At 37.9% G+C, this 22901-nt stretch overlaps 1 protein-coding gene across 1 annotated transcript; it reads left to right on the top strand.

Annotated features, from left to right (window-relative positions):
* Window positions 1-491: 491 nt before the first annotated feature.
* Window positions 492-16730, top strand: lrfn5b (leucine rich repeat and fibronectin type III domain containing 5b). Its single transcript, XM_051138739.1, has 3 exons — window positions 492-1942; window positions 10520-11940; window positions 15233-16730. Exons 2-3 carry the CDS (start codon window positions 10547-10549, stop codon window positions 16119-16121), a joined length of 2283 nt encoding a protein of 760 aa, XP_050994696.1. The 5' UTR covers window positions 492-1942; window positions 10520-10546; the 3' UTR covers window positions 16122-16730.
* The last annotated feature ends 6171 nt before the right edge of the window (window positions 16731-22901 follow it).

A 22901-nucleotide genomic window follows, 5' to 3' on the forward strand; every position in this document is an offset into this window, starting at 1 on the left:
AACAAGACAAAAATACTAAGGAAGAAAATCATTTTGCAGTGTGACAACTTACCCCGATCTCCATTTACATATACTTGAATGCAAAAATTCTGCAAACTGCTGTTTTAGGCCAAATGAAGCATAAACGTCACCCTGGACCACAAAACCAGTCATACACTGCAAAAAAATGATTTTCTTACTTAGTATTTTTGTCTTATTTTCTAGTATAAACATCTAAAAAGTCTTGAATCAAAATAAATTTACTTTACAAGCAAAACCATTTAAAATTTTAAGTCTTGTTTTCTAAAAACATAAAAGCAAAAATATCTGCCAGTGGGGCAAGAAAAATAATCTTGTTTAGCCTTTGAATTAAGATTTTTTTTTCTTAACCCCATTGGCAGATATTTTTGCTTCTTTTAAGCAAAAACACTATTTTATTTTTTTTTTTTTTTTAGAAAACAAGACTCAGTATCTTAAGTGATTTTACTTGTCAAGTAGATGCAACTTGATTCAAGAAAATACTAAGTAAGAAAATCACTTTTTTTTTCAAAGAACTGAGATTTATAAATCATCTGAAAGCTGATAAATGAGCTAATAAATAAGCTTTCCGTTGATGTCTGGTTTGTTAGGACAATATTATGGATTATAGAACAATATATTGAATGCAACTATTTGAAAATCTGGAATCTGAGTGTGCCAAAAAATCTTTAAAGTTGTCCAAATGATGCATATTACTTACGTTTTGATATATTTACGGTAGGAAATTAACAAAGTGTCTTTATGGAACATGATCTTTAATTAATATCCTAATGATTTTTGGCATAAAAGGAAAATGTATCATTTTGACCCATGCAATGTATTTTTGGCTACAAATATACCCGTGATACTTAAGACTGGTTTTGTGCTCCAGGGTCACATTTTAGTCTTTTTCATCCAGAGTGAGACACTGACAGTCTGCTGTGCTGCTCTTGAGTCTAATATGGAGTTTCACATGAGTGTTCTGACAGAAAATACAACATTTGCACAGATCCAGAGTCATGATGCACAATGAAGTGTTATTGCATTAGAGGCAGACTGATCTCAGACCTGCTCCATCATTGTGCGCTGACACCAATCACACCCATCTGGAAACATCTGACTGTTGAGATCCGATCCGAATTCGGCGCAGGTCGCTCCAGTCTCCACAAAGGCGTTTTCTCTGACGAACCGCTGGCGAATTTATCAACCCCACTACGGAGAAGGCGTGCTACTTAATATTCATGATACCCGGCCTCCCATTGGAGGGTAAGAACGGAACGTCAGCGTGCTCGATTAATATTCTAAAATATTCTTTGCCATTAGACGACAACGACATAACGTCAACAATATCAAATTAATATTATATAACAGTGTAATAATGTTACATACGATAATATATAACAGGAATTTCTAATAGCCAACCTTTGGTGCTGGAACGCAACAAAAAATACAGACTATTGACATATTACACCATACAATAATTGAAATACCAGAACAATCCATCGCCATAGGAGGGAAAAGACTCAACGTCAGCGTGTTTGATTAATATTCCAAAGCGCGGCGTCCGATTGGAAGGCCACCGAGCGGCCGTAGCACGACCTGATTAATATTCATGAGGCGAGCCCTCGCCGTACTAGGATCGGTAATTTGGGTGCATGCAGGCGTAATGCGGAGAGGCGATCCCGGCTGGAGCTTCTGTCTGCGGTTTTATTAAAGGAGAACCGAGACATCTTAATGAACACATCACACATCACAGAACGGCGTTTGATCAGCTGCTGCAGTCATGGACGTGTGGAAGGGCACCGGAGGTCCTGGATGCGGGAGGATCTGATGTCCACTGATCTATTTGGGTCATCGGAAAAGAAGGAGCCGCTGAAAATGCGGTGATTTCGGTGGAAATACGGCGTGCTTTGCCCCTATGAAGCAAAGCTGACATCTTCTACAGGTAAATGATGTGCTTTTCCTCCTGTCGCTTCTCCATTCTCATTGCATCCATCCTCAGATGCGCTCGGAGACGCGGCGTCTTCGTTTTTTTCTGAGCACATCACTGAGATCTTAAGCTCAGGTATGGGAAAGAAAGCCGAAATCACACATTCAACGAATGCACTCGATCAGAGCATCTGCAAGGTCACAAAATGCCTTTACCTGCTGCGAGTGCGCTCGAAATGAAGGATGCATGTCATGTTTCATTATCAATAAATCATGTGCAATGCATTTTCAGAGTCGGAATGGTGGCAGCTTATTCTGTTACTGCGATTTTACATTGAGCCGAGTGGCAGATTCAAGGAGGTAAATGACCACGGTACGGGTCTAACCTCACTGCCGGAGGACTGGCCTTCAGACCGTGAGTCTTTCTGCTCGATTCGTTAACGCTGATTGATCGTTTGCGTTCACACTCGTCCGTTCAGGCCATTTTTTATACGCTTTTGTAAAACAAACACATCCGTGTTCGAGAGGGCTGTGCATGCTTGCATACGAACACAGGCTCTTTAGGCAGTAATTGGTTGATGTTCCTGCTCCAGGGATCTGAAATGAGCCCTTCATCATGTTAGTGTTATTTTAGGGTTGTGCAGATACGCTCAGATAACCTGTGATCCGATGGATGGCTGTTCACAACATGTTTTAGGAGGAATGTGGCTAAATATACACAGTCTGTTTCTTAGGCATGCGGTGTCCAATACCCAGCTCACAGGGAGATGTCACTGTCATGTTAGACAAACCTTCTTAAAGTAATGTTTATGGAACGTTTTTATAACACTGTTCATATTTGATATATGTTCTATTAATGTTGAGAGGAAACATCCTTATGATGTATTTGTTCATTTTCAGAACTTGTCCAGAATTGTGTCCAATATTAATGTTTACATAAAGATTTTTTTTCATAAAAATAAAAGGTGATGTTTTGAAAGCTTAAAAAACGTTAATTAAAATGGCTAAAATGTTAAAATGTAACGCTCACATGTACATTTTGTTACATTTTCATGTTACATTACAGAAAAACGTTCTTTAAATATAAAAAGTGTTGCAAAAACAGTCAAATGTAACTTTTTTCAAAACAGAACGGAATGTTCATATAATGTTCACATAACCAATAAAAAACATTCTTAGTACATAAAATTTAGAATTTTGAAAAGAACTCAAGTTTAGAAGAATAATGTTTTCATAATTTACTTGGAATGTTAGAAAATGTTCTTAAAACATATTTTTTTGTGAACTGGCTGTTCGTAATAGTTTTGTAAGGGTAAATGTTTAAAAAGTATTTCCTAAGCACTGATTTCTAGCATTAATATTGGCTACATTTGTTAGTTTTTGTGTCTAATGTTCAAGTAGATTCCATAGGTCTGAATGTTTTGAAGGGACAGTTCACCCAAAATATAAACTGCCTCATGTCATTCCAAAGCCTTTTTCTGTGGAACACAAAACAAGAAGATATTTTGAAGAATGTTGGTAAGCAGACAGTTTTGAGTCCAGGGTTTCTGCAGGTCTTAAAACATCTTAAATCACCCTTTCACAAAATCAGAGCAGAAGGTCTTAAATTCATAAAGCCATGGCAATAAATGATGCATGAATTGCAAAAAAAAAGAGAATCTCTTCCTTTCTGACTTGTTTTCCAGTACAAACATCTGAACAGCTTTAAATCAAAATACATTTACTGAAGATGCAAAATGAAGATATGAAGTCTTGTTTTCTGAGAAAATAAACTCGTTTTCCCTTTAAAACAGTATTTTTTTTTTCTGACTGTACTGACAGATACTTTGGTTTTAATCATAAACTCTCTTCGTTCTGACAAAATTCTTTGTGGCCCCCTTCTATTCATTCTGTACATTTCCTTACTTCCTCTTTTAAAGTCTTAAATCACAAAACCTACAGAAACCCTGGGTTCCCACCCTACTTTTTCATTCCCGAAATCAAACTCTGTGCGGTTGATTAAAGCACACTCTCAGTCAACCATCGATGAAGCACTTGACTCTCAATATCAGTATGGCACGTGTGTGTGTGTGTGTGTGTGTGTGTGCAGTCTCTCTTTAAATCATTTATTTCTATCTATCAGTCCAGACGGAAAGAAGAGAATGGATTCAGCTTACTGTCTTTCTAAATCTGTTAGCAGGAAGTGCAGAAAACATCTGCTGTAGTCTGATAACCGCACATCTGTACGGCTGCAGCGGGAGATCTGATGATCACACATGAGTTTATAAAGTCACGCTCATCAATCCAATAATCAAGCACAAATAGAAACTCATCCTCATGTTGTTGCACACACCTACACTCTTACAAATAAAGGTGCTTTAAAAGGTTTTTCACAGCGATGCCATAGAAGAACATTTCTGGTTCCACAGAATCATTCAATCATTCAGTTTTTTAAAGAAGCATCTCTTTCTTACCTTTTTATAATCTGAAGAATCTTCTTTTGCAACAAAGAACCTTTTAGGAAACAGAAAGGTTCTTCAGATGTTAAAGTTTCTTTATGGAACCATTTAGGAAAAAAAGGTTCTTCTATGGCATCGTGAAGCACCTTTATGTTTAAGAGCGTACAGTTCGCTGATAACCAATGTCGCTCGCTGATTTCAGATCTGCTGTTTATGAATCTGAATGCAAACGTGAATGAGACGTCATGAAACATTCATCAAGCACAAATAACATCATAAGGAAATTGTGAGAATGTTGATCTCTGAATGTTTCCTCCAGACGCTGAGAACACGAATCAAAGTTTAGTTATAAGGTTATAAAGACATTCCATAAACATTACTTTAAGAATGTTTTGTCCTAACATTTATATTAGTTTTAACAAACTTGAAAGTTGTGAGATCATTAGCTGTAACATTCTTGCAACAAACGTTATGAACAAACATTCAAAGAATGTTAATAGAATATTTGTTCAGAGTTATTTAGTCTTTAATAATGTTCAAAACATTAGCACAAATACATTTTTTATACATCATTCATGGAATGTTTTATTTCTGAACTGTTTTAGTCTGATGTTTTTTAAATTGCAACTACTTGCTTCAGAACATTCAAAAGTAACGTTTGTCAAATGATACATTTAAAAAGTCACATTTTCATAAGTTAATGACAATGTTTACAATTTTTGTTTTTCTATATGCACAGCACAAAGGACTGAGAATGAGTGCGGTGAAGGTTTGATTGGTTGAAATGCAGAGGTTTCGAGTCGTGCCAGTGTAATTAGCTTTTGCTTGAATGTGTTTGTGGGAGCAGCTGTAGATGTGTGAAAACAGACACGTTTACAGACCCAAACTCTGCTCTCTTTGACGCGCGTCTCCTCGCCGTCCTTCTCCAACGCGCACGCTTCCAAATCGCGGGAGATCCGTCACGCTGCTTTCGTTTATGGTTCAGTGAGTGTTGGCTGGGAAAAATGGATGGAAAATAAAAAAATACGGCCCGCTCTGAGCCACCCAATAGCACATTCACAGCAGCGTTTCGGAGGGGAAGTAGCGACTGCGGCGCGGCCCCCTGAAAAAACACACGCTTTGCCAACTAATGCCGCCAGCTGGTTGGCAAACAACACCAGCGACACAGACTCAATAAAGTGGCTGATGGGAAGGTCATTTGATATGCAGAGAGTGTGACATCACCCGCCTATTAAACACCAACAAGACGGGTCATTTGTCCTTGACCTGTGAGCTTCAGTGCGTTATGATTATACCAATATGTTCAATGCAACTTATAGACAAGCTAACAGGGAATGTTCTCAGAACGTTATGGCAAGGTTGCAGCAACATTAATGGAACATTCTTTCAAATGTATCTGGTCTTAAATGTTTTAGAAAACATCAGCACAAAAACATTAATTGTTCATGAAACATTTCTTTCTGAAACATTTTAGTTGGATGTTCATCTAATGGTTTTTAAATGTTGCCACTTGTTTAACATTTCGAGAACATTCAAAAGTAACATCCACAGAATGTTTGCATGTTCCCTTCACGTGTGTATGAGCAAGAGAAATGTTGGACGTTTTGAAAACTTGAACACTTTTTGAAACGTTACCAAAACATACTTTTTGTTAGCTGGGAAGTTCTCTACACTCTTAAAAATAAAGGTTTTTCACGATGCCATAGAAGAACCTTTTTTGTCTAAATGGTTCCATAAAGAACCTTTCACATCTGAAGAGTCTTTCTGTTTCACAAAAGGTTCTTTGCTGCAAAAGAAGGTTCTTCAGATTATAAAAAGGTAAGAAAGAGATGGTTCTTTAAGGAACTGAATGATTCTTCTGTGGCGTTGCTGTGAATCTTTTAAAGCACCTTTATTTTTAAGAGTGCAATGCTCTCAAATGTTAGAAGAAAAACATTATTTTAGGTTATTATATGTTTTATTTCTAAAACATTTTAGTTGGAAGTTCATCTTACGTTTTTGCATTGTTGCTACTTGTTTCAGAGCATTCAGAGAACATTCAAAACTAACATTCCCATAATGTTTCCAGGAAAAATGTTTAAAAACTGGATGTTCTGAAACATTTTTGAAAAGTCTGACACTCTTAAAATGTTAGAAAGACATTTTTAAAACATACTTTTGTTAGTTGTGAAGTTCTCTAATGCTCTCAAATGATAGAACAATAACATTATTTTTACATTAATCATTAAATGTTTTATTTCTGAAACATTTTAGTTGGAAGTTCATCTAATGTTTTTCAATTGTTACTTTTTAAAAAAAATGTTGCTACTTGTTTCAGAATGATCAGAGAACATTCAAAAGTAACATTTCCATAATGTTTGCAACATGATACAAAGGAATGTTCTCTTAATATTTGCATAACCAAGAAAAACATTCAGAACATACAGAAATAACATTTTTGTAATTTAAAGGAGAAGTTCACTTCCAGAACAAAAATGTACAGGGCTCTAAACAATCCCAGAAGAGGAAGAAGGTTCTTATCTAGCAAAACAATTGGTTATTTTCTTTAAAAAAAAATTACAATTATACACTTTTTAACCTCAAATGCTCATCTTGTGTAGCTCTGTGTGAACTCTGTGTAATACGGGTCAATACAGTTAGTGTATGTCGAAAAACTCATCTCATTTTCTTCTCCAACTTCAAAATTGTCCTATATCGCTGTTTTACTTTTTTTTTTGTAAAGGGTGTTTGATCTTTCTTTGCACGTTCGCTTTGTAAACACTTGGTCGGTGCTTCTGCAGCGTGTAGGAGGATTTTGAAGTTAGGGAAGAAAACATTTTAGAAAACAATTTAGGGAATTTTTTCAACATATGTGACCCTGGACCACAAAACCAGTCATAAGGGTCAATTTTTTGAAATTAAGATTTATACATCATCTGAAAGCTGAATAAATACGCTTTATGTCCTTTAGGATAGGGCAATATTTGGCTGAGATACAACTATTTGAAAATCTGGAATCTGAGGGTGCAAAAAAAATCAAAATATTGAGGAAATCACCTTTAAAATGTCCAAATGAAGTTTTTAACAATGTATATTACTAATTAAAAATGAAGTTTTGATATATTTACAGTAGGAAATTTACAAAATATCTTCATGAAACATCTTTACTTCATATCCTAATGATTTCTGACATAAAAAAGAAAAAATCAATCATTTTGACCCATACAATGTATTTTTGTCTATTGCTACAAATATACTCGTGATACTTAATGCTGGTTTTGTGCTCCAGGGTCACATATCCTAACTGTCTTGTTCACACAGAGCTAGACAAGATGAGCATTTGAGGTTAAAAAGTACATAAATCGTAAATTTTTAGAAAATAACCGATCATTTCACTAGAAAGGACCCTTCTTTCTCAGCTGGGATTGTTTAAAACTCTTTGAAGCTGCATTTAAACTACATTTTGGAAGTTCAAACTCACGGGCACCATAGAAGTCCACTATATGAAGAAAAATCCTGAAATGTTTTCCTCAAAAAACGTAACTTCTTTACGACTGAAGAAAAAAAAGACATGAACATCTTGGATGACAAGGGGGTGAGTACATTATCTGTACATTTTTGTTCTGGAAGTGAACTTCTCCTTTAATAGAAACGATGGCAGAATGCTCTCAGAACATATTTTAGCGAGGCATCATGTCATTTTGGTGAACATTGTCACGTGTGTTTGCTCAGTGGCAGCATGTCATTATTTAAAGCTGTGGCCTTTCTATGTGACAAAGATGAATGTGCACACATGTTCCCGTTGTTTACTTCATGCATTTTATGGTTTGGCACGCTCGCTTTTTCACTACTCTTCCATACGGTGTGTCTCACTGTCAGATGTCAGGTGTCGCCGGCATCCTTCACTTTTATTGCCTATTTTTACATGCAGGTCTCACTCCAGCCGCTCCTCTATTGTCTGCCGTGACAGTCTAATGATGCCGACTCTCTCGTGATCACAGGCCTGATGTACGGCAGGTTATTATCGTGTGCGTTCTCGGCGCGCCGCTTTGAAAGGCTTATCGGCCGTGACGGCGCTCGACAGCGTCACATCTTCAAAACGCGCATTCAGAAGACGTGAATTTCCAAGGTTACAAAAGACAGAAGCCACGAGAAGCGATCTCATATTTTAGTGCACGTTGAAAACATTGAGAAACACCCAGTAACAGCAACAGAAACCGTGAGCCGACGCTCAGATTTCTCTGTAAATGCACACATAATTAAACATCCTCGATTAAACATTCATGATCTTCGCAAAGAAGCATTCTAATCAAAACCGTAGCTGGTATGAAATGTTATATCTCGTCAAGGACTTAAGAGTCATTCAGAGAATACGTTTCTCATCCCGCACGAGTAATAAGTAACATGAGCGGCCGAGAAGAGCCGAGCGAATCGATGCGAGAGGGGAACGACGCGTCTCTCCTGATGTGGCATCTGTGTTGATGCTCTTTGTCTCCACTCGGTCTTCGGAGACATCAGACTCATTCTGATGAGTAACCGGACGGCCAGATGAGGCTTTCATCTCGCCAAACACAAAGATGAAAGGATCAACATTATCATATCAAAAACAGCGCGTCAGTGGAGCACGAGCTTTAAGAAATGTCCCCAGAAAGCTGCTCGAGCCGTCGGATTCCCTGACATGATGTTTCACGACAGGCGGACGAGAAACGGTTGTTGTTTGCACATGATTATTTGCTTTGTTTGTATGATCATTAAAGAGAGCTGAAAATCTAAACTGGGGTTTTGTAGTTTTTAGCCCATTTGTGTTCTGATGTCATGTGTATAACAGCTTTTATACACATTTAAAACATGTCTTCATGTGAATAAATATCAATGACTCCTCTTGCATGCGGGGTCATGTACACAAGTCTCTTCTGCTCACCAAGGCACTTTTTTGATAAAAAAAAAAATTGTGAAACATTTGTGCAATTTAAAATTGCATATATCTGTTAAACCGTAATTGATTGCTGTGATCAAAGTTGAATTTTCAGCATCATTACTCCAGTCTTTAGTGTCACACGATCCTTCAGAAATCATTCTAATATGCTGATTTGAAAACTGATACATTTTATACTTTGAATTCTTTGATAAACGGAAAGTTCAAAAGAACTGTGTTCCATGTTCAAATCTTTTGTAACATTTTAAATGATCAACTTAAAGGAGAAGTCCACTTCCAGAACAAAAATGTACAGATAATGTAGTCACCCCCTTGTCATCCAAGATGTTCATGTCTTTCTTTCTTCATTCGTAAACAAATTGTTTTTTGAGGAAAACATTTCTGCATTTTTCTCCATATAATGGACTGATATGGTGCCCTGATTTTTAACTTACAAAATACAGTTTAAATGCAGCTTCAAACGATCACAAATGCGGTTGTAAACGATCCCAGCCGAGGAAGAAGGGTCTTATCTAGCAAAACCATTGGTTATTTTCATTAAAAAAATACTATTTAAGTACTTTTTAATGTCAAACGCTCGTCTTGTCTTTCTCTCCCTGAACTCTGTGTATTCTGACTCAAGACAGTTAGTGTATGTCGAAAAACTCCAATCGTATTTTCTCCCTCAACTTCAAAAATCATTTCAAAATCATCCTACATCGCTGCAGAAGAACAGACACAGTGTTTGCAAAGTGAACATGCAAAGAAGATCAAACACCCTTAACAAAAAAGGTAAAACAGTGATATAGGACGATTTTGAAGTTGAGGGAGAACATGAGATGGGAGTTTTTCCACATTCACTAACTGACATGAACCAGAACAGAAACAGAGTTCAGGGAGAGAAAGACAAGACGAGCGTTTGACATTAAAAATGATATAAATTGTATTTTGGGATCGTTTACAACCGCATTTGTGATCGTTTGAAGCTGCATTTAAACTACATTTTGGAAGTTCAAACTCGGGGCACCATATCAGTCCATTATATGGAGAAAAATGCTGAAATGTTTTCCTTAAAAAACACAATTTCTTTATGACTGAAGAAAGAAAGACATGAACATCTTGGATGACAAGGGGAAGACTACATTTTCTGTGAATTGTTGTTCTGGAAGTGGACTTCTCCTTTAATGCATCCTTGCTGCATTCACTGCTCTGATCTGTGAGCAGAGTAATGAGAACCGTGTCTCTGTTTGCTTCTCCGCAGGTTGTTTGACCAATACCCAGAACCCAGATGGAGACGCTACTGGTTTATTTGATGGTTGTTGTAATGGCATTAAAGGCCCAGAAGATCCAAGTATGTCCCAAGCGCTGCATTTGCCAGGTTTTGTCGCCCAATCTGGCCACCTTGTGTGATAAAAAGGGGCTGCTGTTTGTCCCTCCAAACATCGACAGACGCACCGTCGAGCTCCGGCTGGGGGACAATTTCATCACGGGCATCAAGCGGAAGGATTTCGCCAACATGACCAAACTGGTGGACCTGACTCTCTCTAGGAACACGATAGGATCTATCGCGCCTCACGCTTTCAACGATCTGGAGAACCTCCGCGCCCTTCATCTGGACAGCAACCGCTTGACCCACATAACGAACGATACGTTTAGCGGCATGTCCAAGCTGCACCATCTCATTCTGAACAACAACCAGCTCACGTACATCTACATAGGAGCGTTCAACGACCTTCTCGCTCTGGAAGAGCTGGATTTGTCCTACAACAACCTAGAGAGCGCGCCGTGGATCGCCATCCAGCTCATGACCAGCTTGCACACCCTAAACCTGGACCACAACATGATCAACTACATTCCCGAAGGGACCTTCTCCGGCCTTCAGAAGCTCAAGCGACTGGACGTCACCTCTAATAAGCTCCACAAGCTTCCGCCCGATCCGGTCTTCCAGCGCGCTGGCGTTCTGGCCACGTCGGGCGTTTTGGGTCCGTTGTCTTTCGCGTTGAGTTTCGGTGGAAACCCGCTGCACTGTAACTGTGAGTTGTTGTGGCTTAGACGTCTGCGGCGCGAGGACGACTTGGAGACATGTGCGGCTCCTCAGCATCTCGCCGGACGCTACTTCTGGACCGTATCCGAGGAGGAGTTCCTGTGCGAGCCGCCTCTCATCACCCGACACTCGCAGGAGACCCGCGCGCTCGAAGGACAGCAGGTTTCCTTGCGCTGCAAAGCCCGCGGCGACCCGGATCCCATCATCCACTGGATCGCCCCCGACGGGAAGCTGGTGTTCAACTCCAGTCGCACCGTGGTCCACTCGGACGGAACGCTGGACATCCTGATCAGCACGGTGAAGGACTCCGGATCGTTCACCTGCGTGGCGTCCAACCCGTCTGGAGAGGCGCAGCAAACGGTGGATCTGCTCATCACCAAACTTCCACATTTCACCAACGACACCAGTATGGTCCAGGAGCCCGACCCAGGATCGTCCGACATCGCCACCTCGGCCAAGACGGGCGGAGACGGAGGCTCTTCAATGGGTAACAAGGGTGGACAGGAGAAGAGGGTCCTGATCTCTGAGATCACCTCGTCCACAGCTCTGGTGAAGTTCAACTTTCAGAGGAATATTCCAGGGATTCGGATGTTCCAGGTCCAATACAATGGCACTTACGACGACTCGTTAGTGTACAGGTAAGCCTGTTACGATATTGTTTCAAAGCAGTGTTAATACTGTAAAATGTATCAGATATGAACAACACAGTAGTGTTGTTATTCAGCTCAATTCAATTCCCAATGGGGAAACGTTCTCAGAATGTTCTGGAAAGGTTCCTCATAAGTTACAAACAAACATTCTTGCTGTAACGTTAATGGAACATTCGTTCAAAGTTGATGTTCTCAAAACGTTAGCACAAAAATGTTACTGTATCATTCACGGAATGCTTTTTCCTGAAACATTTTAGTTGGATGTTCATCATTTTTTAAATGTTACACTTGTTTCAGAACATTCAGAGAACATTCAAAAGTATCATTCTCACAATGTTTGCAAAATGATACAATCCAATGTTTCACTTAACATATAACCAAGAAAACATGAAACATTGTCAACCAAGATGTTCATGTCTTTCTTTCTTCAGTCGTAAAGAAATTGTGTTTTTTGAGGAAAACATTTCAGGATTTTTCTCCATATAATGGACTGATATGGTGCCCCGAATTTGAACTTCCAAAATGTAGTTTAAATGCAGCTTCAAAAGGCTCTAAATGATCCCAGCCGAGGAAGAAGGGTCTTATCTAGCGAAACGATTGTTTTTTTGTTTTTTTTAAATGTACAATTTCTATACTTTTTAACCTCAAACATTCATCTTGTCTAGCTCTGCGTGAGCTGTGTTTATTCCGGTTCAATACAGTTAAGCTATGTCAAAGAGAAAATCTCATTTTCTCCTCCAACTTCAAAATCATCCTACTTCGCTGTTCAATACCCTAACTGTATAGAACTGGAATACAGAGTTTGTATGTGCACTGCAGAGCTGGACAAGACGAGCATTTTAGGTTAAGTAGTATTTATAATTTTTTTTTGTACAATAACGTATCGTTTCGCCAGATAAGACCCTTATTCCTCAGCTGGGATCATGTAGAGCCCTTTGAAGCTGCAAAACTGCATTTTTAACCTTCAATCCGTTGAGCACCATTGAAGTTCACTATATGGAGAAAAATCCTGGAATGTTTTTCTCAAAAAACGTAATTTCTTTGCGGCTGAAGAAAGAAAGACATGAACATCTTGTATGACATGGGGGTGATTAAATAATCAGGAAATTTTTATTTTGGAAGTGGAGTAATCCTTTAAGATTTGTTTTCATCTAATAGCGTCAGACTAATAATGTTACTCAATATTAATTGTCCCACAAGAACAGAATCTGCTGTACCGGAGCTTCTTTATTTGCTAGAGTCACGCAGGGCGGGTTTGTGATGTGTATCTGGTGAAACCGTCGACTGAGAGCCCTTCCCTCCTCCTGAGCTGCTCAGCTGGCTGTACAGGCTATGAAAATGATGGTGTAGGAAAGAAGAAAGTGCACTAAGTGAGCAGCAGTAATCTAAACGGTCTGGAGGGGTTCAGTGGCTCATGAAGGGAGATTTGGCTGTGCGGCTCTGAGTCTCATTTACAGCAGCTGGGAACGAGAGGCTTTACGGCTGTACGACTGTGTGCTCTGAACTGCAGATCGGCTTCATGAAATCACCTTCAGATGATGAGGAGGATTGGGAATACTTTTTATATAATGAAGCCATATAAAGTTTGGTTCCGTTAGTGTTCCTTGCACTTGCATTTTTCTGTCTATGTGCACAGAAAACTGTACTAAAATGATGTTTCTTAATTTACTAGACAGTGGCGCGCAATCGCAGTATTGAATGACTCCTATGATTCGGTTCTTGCTAGTGAATCAAAACCGTGCAGTGCAGCCAATGCAGTCTGATTCTCAAACGAATGATTCTTTTGAGTCGATTTGTTGTAGTGATTCAAAACAATACAGCATGTCCACTGTAGTCTGATTCCATAACAAATAACTCTTACGGTTTGATTCATTTTAGTGATTCAAAGCAATATAGCACGACCACTGTAGTCTGATTCCGTAACAAATGGCTCTTACGATTCGATTCACTCTAGTGTTTCAAAACAATATAGCGCAACCACCGTACTCTGATTTCTCAACAAATGACTCTTATTATTTGATTCATTTTAGTGATTCAAAACAGTAAAGCGCAACTGCAGTGGTCCGATTCCGTAACAAATGACTCTTGCGATTCGATTCATTTTAGTGATTCACAACAATATAGCGCATCAACCGTAGTCCGATTCCTTAACAAATGACTCTTATTATTTGATTCTTTTTAGTGATTCACAGCAATATAGCGCAACCACCGTAGTCTGATTCTGTAACAAATGACTCTTACGGTTTAATACATTTTAGTGATTCAAAACAACATACCAGCAACCACTGTAGTCTGACTTTTTTTAACAAATGACTCGATTCATTATTTGAATTTGATTCATTATAGTGACTGAAAAAAAAAACAATACAGTGCAACCACTGTAGTCTGATTCCAGAATGAATGTCTCTTATGAGCCAGTGATTTTTGATGAATCAACTTACTCTTATCCCATGAGACTTATTTACTGATTGAATGTTCATAATAGCATATAGTTTATTTTTAGTTGTTTAGTAGCCTATCATTATTTAATTTACAGTTAAAGCTAGTTACTGGACTGCATTTTTGCTGCATCTATAAAGCCTGTGAAAAGTCCTTAAGAATATTTATTTCCTAATAAAAAAAAGGAAAAAGCAAATGCTCAAATAATAAATCAAATTCTCAAAACAAGTGCTCAAATGATTTCAAATGGCAAAAACTGTTTTCCTAGTGTTTTTGTCTTGTTTTTCAGAATCGAAATGTTTTTTAAAAATGTTTATGATATATATATATATATTCATATAACTTTATAAATAACTTAACTCCTTAAGATGTTATATGTACTTGATGAATGTTCTAAGAAATGTTTTTTACAACCTTTAAATAACATTTCAATCATGCAAAGAAAATGTTAACGTTCTTAGAATATAAAAAAAATACTTAACATATTCTGGGTAAAAATTAAGGTAGTAGAACATTGTAGGAAGCTTTTTTGTAACCTTTAAATAACATTAGAATCACAAGAAGAAAACTGCACATTTCAATGTTTTAGAAACATTTCAAAACAATGTTCACACAGTGTTTTTATGACCTACATTTGTTACCTGAGAATCATTTTTTGCAGGGTCTTAGCTTTCTCACCATTTGCAATTTCATTTCACGCTCAGATGTACCAAAAGAAGTTCCTTCCCATTACAATCCATCCGTAATGAGATGAAATGATAATAACAGCTCATTAATTATGTTCTGAATGATGCATTGCAATATTTCTGACTGCATGTTTGCCGACGGCTGTTTCTTTCAGAATGATTCCTCCGACCAGTAAAAGCATCACGGTCAACAACCTGGCCGCAGGAACCATGTACGACCTTTGCGTTCTGGCCATCTACGACGACGCCATGACCACGCTCACGGCCACGCGCGTGGTGGGCTGCGTTCACTTCGCCACCGAGCCGCAGTACCTGCGTTGCCACTTCATGCAGTCGCAGTTCCTCGGCGGCACCATCGTGGTCATCATCGGCGGCGTGATCGTGGCGTCCGTGCTGGCCTTCATCATCTTCCTCATCGTGCGCTACCGGGTGTGCCAGCAGGAAGGGGCGGACAAAGGCGTGGAGCTGGGCGACGTGCGCTCGCAGTCCGAGCATCAGGTCTGCGGCATCATCAAGTCCATGTCCAAGCAGGTCCTGGGTCCGGACGCGTGCCGGAAGGTGTCGCCGCAGAGCGAATCCGTCCCGTCCCGAGCGTCCAAGCCGGCTCTTCCGGACTGCACCGTCACCACGTCCGCCGCGAGCCACAGCTGGCACCCCGCGTCCCCCAGCCCCGTCCGTCCGGCGCGCACGGACACGCAAGCCAACGTAGAGCCGGACAACACCAACAAGAACAACTCGGCCAAGGCGCATCCCACCGTACGCGCCTACTCCACCATGGTGACGCCGGCGTCGCGCAGAGCGCAGCTCCAGAACCTCCACAACTACCAGACGGTCCCGGTGGGCTGCGTGCGCGTCAGCCGCCGCCACTCGCTCAACGTAGACTCGTGCAAACAGCCGGCGTACGTGAGCTACCAGCAGCCGCTGCGCTCCAAACGCAGTCTGTCGATGAGCGGCGGCGACATTCCCCAGATGGACGCGGCCGAGAGACGCAGCGGGAGATCCTCGCTGTCCCAGTCCGAGTGGGTTCTGGAAAGCACATTATAATGGAGGATTTTGCACTTCACTTCTGTGGTTTTTAATAGCGTTTCAGGCCACCGTACGTGTGTTATAGTCTCGGACCGTCAAGTATCAGACTTACGGAGAGGACAATGTTTTTTAAGCACAAATTAAATACTGTTTCCTGCATATAGTAAAATAATACTACGACTTGTATATTTCTTTGTTTTATGGAATAATACACAGACACTGCATACGAACATGTTACGTTGTGTAAAATAAAATGTGAAAACGATGCGCGTGTTGATGTTAATTGCGACTCGCGATGCTTTTTTTTTGCAAATAAAAGACAGAAAAGGCGGCAAAATGTCTGCGGCAAATATTGAAGAATCCTGTGATTGGAATATACTTTGAAAAAATATATCGTTTTTTTGAAGGTAAATCTGATACGTTTAGACCTTTTTAAAACCAAGGAAGGAAGATTTAAAGATATTTAGGGAATTTTTTTGTCGTTTTCCAATGCAAATGTCTACAAATCAAGATACTTGATTTACTTGAGATACAAAATGACTGAAGATAAAAAAGTCTTGTTTTCTGAGAAATTGATCAAAACTAAGTCAGTCAATGGACCATTCTGTAAAAAAAAAAAAAAAAGAACTTCACTCAAAGGGAAAATCATTTTTTTATCCCCCACGGGCAGATATTTGTTCTTGTTTTAATCATAAACTCACTTCATTTTGTAAGACAGAAATACTGAAAAAGAGATTCATGGTTTGCAGTTCATGCAACATTTAAAGCCACAAATTCATGTATTTAAGAGTTTCTGGTTTGATTTAAGCTTTTTAACATCTAACCTTGAAAACCAGGTCCAACAAGTAAAATAAAATGTGAAATTGATGTGCATCAATGTTAATTATGCATTGCAATGCATTGTGCATTTGATAATAAAAGACAGAAAAGGCGACAAAACGCCTACGGCAAATATTGAAGAATCCTCTCATTGGAATATACTTTGGTGCGTACGTTTGTAAAATTATATAGATTTTATGAAGGTAAATCTAAGACATTTAGACCTTTTTAAAACCAAGGAAGAAAGATTTAAAGAATATTTAAGTATTTTTGTCATTTTCCTGTGCAAATGTCTATAAGATTCTTAAATCAAGTTTTACTTGAGATGCAAAATGACTGAAGATAAAAAGTCTTGTTTTCTGAGAAACTGATCAAAACTAAGTAAGTTTGTAATCAAAACAAGAACAAGTATCTGTCACTCTGAAAAATGAACTTCATTCAAAGGGAAAACAAATTTTTATTCCCCATGGGCAGATATTTGTTCTTGTTCTAATCGTAAACTCACTTCATTTTGTTCAGTTTCTCATAAAACAAGACGTCATATCTTCATTTTGCATCTCCAGTAAATGTATCTCGATTTAAGGATGTTATTTGCACTGGAAAACAAGACAGAAATACTGAAAAAGAGATTGATGTTATGCAGTTCATGCAACATTTAAAGCCACAAACTCATGAATTTAAGAGTTTCTGCTCTGATTTTTGGACACCTCTAGAAACCTTGAAAACAAAGTCCAACGAGAGGAAAACTCCTTAAAAAATGCTGTTAATCAGGGGCTGATTTAAGCTTTTTAACACCTAACCCTGAAAACCAGGTCCAACAAGTAAAATAAAATGTGAAAATGATGCGAGTTCATGTTAATTACGACTCACAATAGGTTGTGTATTTGATAATTGAAGACAGAAAAAAACAGCAAAACATCTGCAGAAAATATTGAAGAATTCTATAATTGGAATATGCTTTAGTGCGTAAGTTTGAAATATTGTAAAGAGTAAGATCTGAGCAACACAAATTGTCCAGTATTTTTGTTGTTTTTTCAGTGCAAATGTCTACAAGATTCTTAATTCAGGACACATTTACTTCTTGAGATGCAAAATGACAGAAGATAAAAAAAGTCTTGTTTTCTGAGATTACGATCAAAACAAAAACAAATGTCTGTCAGTAGGGTCAGAAAAATTAACTAAATTTAAAAGGAAAACGTTTTTATTCCCCATCAACAGATATTTGTTGCTGTTTTAATCAATTTCTCAGAAAACAAGACTTAATATTTTCATTTTGCATCTCAAGTAAACGTATTTTCATTTAAGGATGTTTAGACATTAGTACTGAAGAAAAATACTGAGGAAGAGATTCACGTTATGCAGTTCGTGCAACATTTAATGCCACGACTTTATGAATTTAAGACTTTCTGCCTTGTGGTTAGCGCGTCAACATATAGCGCCATTGGGCTGCGGGCGACCCGAGTTCGAATCCCGGCTCGTGGACCTTTCCCGATCCCACCCCCTTCTCTCTCTCCCGCTTTGCTTCCTGTCCATCTACACTGTCCTATCTGAATAAAGGCATAAAAACACCAAAAAATAAATCTTAAAAAAAAAAAAAAGACTTTCTGCTCTGATTTAAGATGTTTTTAGGCCTTCATTTGTGGAAGAGTGAATTAAGATTTTTTTAACACCTCTAGAGACCTTGAAAACAAAGTCCAACATGAGGAAAACTTCTTAAAAAATGCCGTTAATCAAAGGCCAAAAAGTGCAATGTGTTCAATGCAAACCCAAAACGTTTTCAATTTGCATTGCATCTTGTTAGTCATAAATGTACTGTCTAATCTTCTAAAATGTTTTATACGTAAATCAGCAGTGACGATGTTGAGGAATCTCAGCCGTTCCTTCGGATATTGAAAAGGAAACACTTACGAATCTCAAAGAATCATCTCAGGATCAGTGCGTTTGTGCAGAGATGGAGCGACTGGCTGAAGATGATGCGTTTGATGAAGCAGAAGGTCGTAGTGAAAGCCCGCAGCACTGCTAATTATTTTTAGAAGTGTTAATCCTCGTGTTCCTCAGGAGCAGCGAGTCAGAGGCGAGTTCTTGTGTTTGTTCAAAGGAACGGCACGAAGGCGATGAAAGAAGAGCAGTTTGGTCTCGGGAGGCCCGCGATCCGCCTACCGCTCAGACTGAGTCAAACCGCCCTTACATTTCACTCCACAATGAAGAGAAACGCGGCTCAACGCGGAAGAATAAACACGCAGGTCTGTTCTTAACCCTCATAACGCATTCGGGTCTGTTTTGGGATGCACAGAAATGTCTAAAAAATGCACTGTTTTTAGTAAGGGAATGAAACTTCGCAAATGCAAAAGAATTATTTTGAATAATCCCAATTATTTTTTAAGAAGATATAACCATGTTTTGTGTTCGGGTCACTTTGAGCCGGGTGTATGGAGCACCGCTAACGTCAAAAATACTTTCTATCTATATACGTTTGTAAAATATATTTAGCTTTTTCCCCATATCTCACCCGCTTTTGGACTGAATTTTGTTGCGACGTGAAAACTGCATGACTTTCTTGATCTGAAACTGAACGTTTATGCAAGTTTAAATTAATTTATGCAAGTTAAGTTAATATATTTCAGAGTAATATTCATGTTTTTTATGTTGTTTTGTTAGAAATGTAATAAAGTTGGACTGTTTTTGAGCGATCACGAGTTATAAATACAATGGAATTTAATAAAATCATGTTCATTCTGAAGGAGTTAATACCAGTATAATCAAAACTTGATTACAATTCATAATAATATCTTTGAAATTTCATTACTGAGAATCAGATACGGTATGGTTTTAACTGAAAAACAATTTTTAGAACATTTTTTAGAAATAACAGGTCCAGGCCCAGGCTGTGAAAACAGTCACAGATTGTGAATGCGTTATGAGGATTATGAATGCAGCACGTGTGATTTTCACGGCCGTTGACAGATATAAAGCCCATCAGGTGACGGAATGACTGACAGAGTGAATGTGCTTGTTAAAACGAGTCGCTGACGGCTGCTGTGTCCATTAATGATTCATTCATTCATGCCCATGAGGACGGCGCAGTCTTTCTATTTTTCTGTTTTCGCTCAATCATTATCCATATTAAAATGCTGTGACGTTTGTCAGCGTGTGTCGTCTCCAGTGAATCCTGAAGACTCACATTAATAAAAGATGCTCATGTGGAAAGGGCACGTCTTCAGGAGGAAGGAGGTTTTCAGCAGAGTTTGTGTTCAGACGGTTGTTTTATTAATGCAATCGCTTTTAAAAGAAATTACACAATAACTAAATGTAGTACACCATTTGTGACCCTGGAGCACAAAACCAGTGTTAAGTATCACGGGTATATTTGTAGCAATGGTCAACAATACATTGTATGGGTCAAAATGATCGATTTTTCTTTTATGCCAAAAATCATTAGGATATTAAGTAAAGATCATGTTCCATGAAGATATTTTGTACATTTCCTACTGTAAATATATCAAAACTTAAGTAATATGCATTGCTAAGAACTTCATTTGCACAACTTTAAAGGTGATCTTCTCAATATTTGGATTTTTTTGCACCCTCAGATTCCAGATTTTCCAAATATTGTCCTACCCTAACAACTCATACATCAATGGAAAGCTTATTTATTCAGCTTTCAGATGATGTATAAATCTTAATTTCAAAAAATTGACCCTTACGACTGGTTTTGTGGTCCAGGGTCACATATATGGCCAGCTGACGAAAACACTTTTGTGAAAAATGATGTGATTAATAAGCCACGGTAACATGTTTTCCCATATGTTTCACTTTAAAATAATTTAACCAAATTCAACATTTTTTAAGTTATATAAGATTTGATTTGATTTATTTTTATTATTTATTTATTTCTATTAGTTAAAATGACTTAAAAGCACATTTGATTATATTTAAGACAGCAATTTTAAATTTTAAGAATGTTTTGACATTCCCATTAAGTTATGACAACATTATTTACGTTATTAGTTTATCAGATGTCCTCCGACTGCTCAAAATATCTAGTTTATTAACCATAATTTTTGGTCATACGAACGTTGAGGGAACACGCAAACATTATGGATTATTCTTCTTCTTTTTTTTGTTCTCTGGATGTTTTGAGACAGTAACAGTTCAAAAACTCTAGATAAACATTACATGAACGCTTTAGGAAAAATGTTCCACGATGTACAAATAATGTTTTTGTGCTGATGTTTTGAGACCAGATCACGTTGAACAAACATTCCATTAATGTTTCTGCAAGAATGTTTGTTCATAACATTTGTCTAGAACGTTCTGAGAACATTTCCTGTAAGCTTTGCTCCTTAATTTGACTAATTGTTCCCTTCAGTCCTATCGTGTGATAATGGTCTAATACATTAAAAACATATTTCTGTTGTTAGAACTATATCAATCACACAAGATTTTGTTTCTGAGCCTGAAAAATCAAATGAAACCAACCAAACATCATATGTGTGAATGAATAAGTAAATGACATTAAATCCAGTCAAATCCAGTTGAAGGCCGAGAACCAGTTTGGGCAAGAGATGAGCAGGATTTAAAAAAGTACATTAGATTTCCTGGTGACTTCACGTCATTTCTATTATTTTCTATCAAGTGCGAGAGAAAGAATGACAAAGCAGTCGTTCATCAGACTGAATTATTCATGAGCCAATTAAGCGTCCGTGACGAGGACGGACAGCGAATGACACTAGCGAATCCTCATACCTGTGCACAGAAATTATAAACAAAGAATCATAATATGCACAGAAGCAATTCCGAGCATATGCATTATTAATGCAGGAAAATGTGCTTTGAATGAACATCCTCGTTAATATTGAATGTGATTACTCCTGCTGAGAAAGAGCGTCGTGAATGCAAAGCATGAGAAAGCGAAACGCTGCACGTCTCAGCGGAACCCGATCAATTAAAGCACACAATCAATGTGATTAGACAGTCCTGAACGTCTGACGGAAAGAGCCTGAACTGCATTTCTGCCTCGTGACCTTTGACCTCATGAGTTTCAGCGTCATATTAAAAAATATATATTTATATATAAAATAAATCCAATGAACGATGTTTCCCAGGATGTTTTCAGCTCCACTACAACCAAACAAAAAATAACAGAGTGCACAACCAATGTGTCTGTCTTGCACTGAAGCAGAGGATGATGGGAAATGTAGTTTGGTCTGCTGTGTATAATAGCAAGTGTGCTTGTTTAATGCTCTGATGGGTTTTTCTCAGAAGCTCTCAGTCTCGGATCCGTTCATAATGTTTCTGGCTCTTTGTGGTGTTGTGTTTCGTTGGAAAAGCACTGAAGTGACTGCACTCAAACACATGATTAAATGACCACAGAAGAGACTTTCACCGCTAATGAAGCGGTTTTAAACAAAATAGGACTTTATTTAACCATTTTGGTGTTTTTATTATAATAAAAGTACATATTATTTACAAATATAATTATCAATTATATTTGCATATAATTATATAAAAATATTATTTACATAAAATACATTAAAATGAATTATATAAACATTTTATTTACATAAATTATAAACATAATAGCAATAGCAATATCTATTATTTACATGAATGTTAATTTATGTATTAAAATTATAATTATATTGTATTATATTAGCTTTTTGTATTTTTACATAAATGTTAAATTATATATTAAAATTAAAAATATAAGTATAAATTTATATTACAGCTATAAATAGCTTCTAATACAGTTTTCTAAATACATTTTTTTTTTCTAAAAATGATATTTATATATTATATTATATTATATTATATTAAAATATCTGTGATTTATTTGACCAATATTACAAACGATCTGGTCTGGGCCAAACTGGATTGGAAAAATTCAGTTTAATATTCCATTTGTGGCCCTGGAGCACAAAACCAGTCTTAAGTATCACGAGTATATTTGTAGCAATAGACAAAAATACATTGTATGGG

This window comes from Labeo rohita, chromosome 20 (assembly GCF_022985175.1).
Source record: "Labeo rohita strain BAU-BD-2019 chromosome 20, IGBB_LRoh.1.0, whole genome shotgun sequence".
NCBI lineage: Eukaryota > Metazoa > Chordata > Actinopteri > Cypriniformes > Cyprinidae > Labeo > Labeo rohita.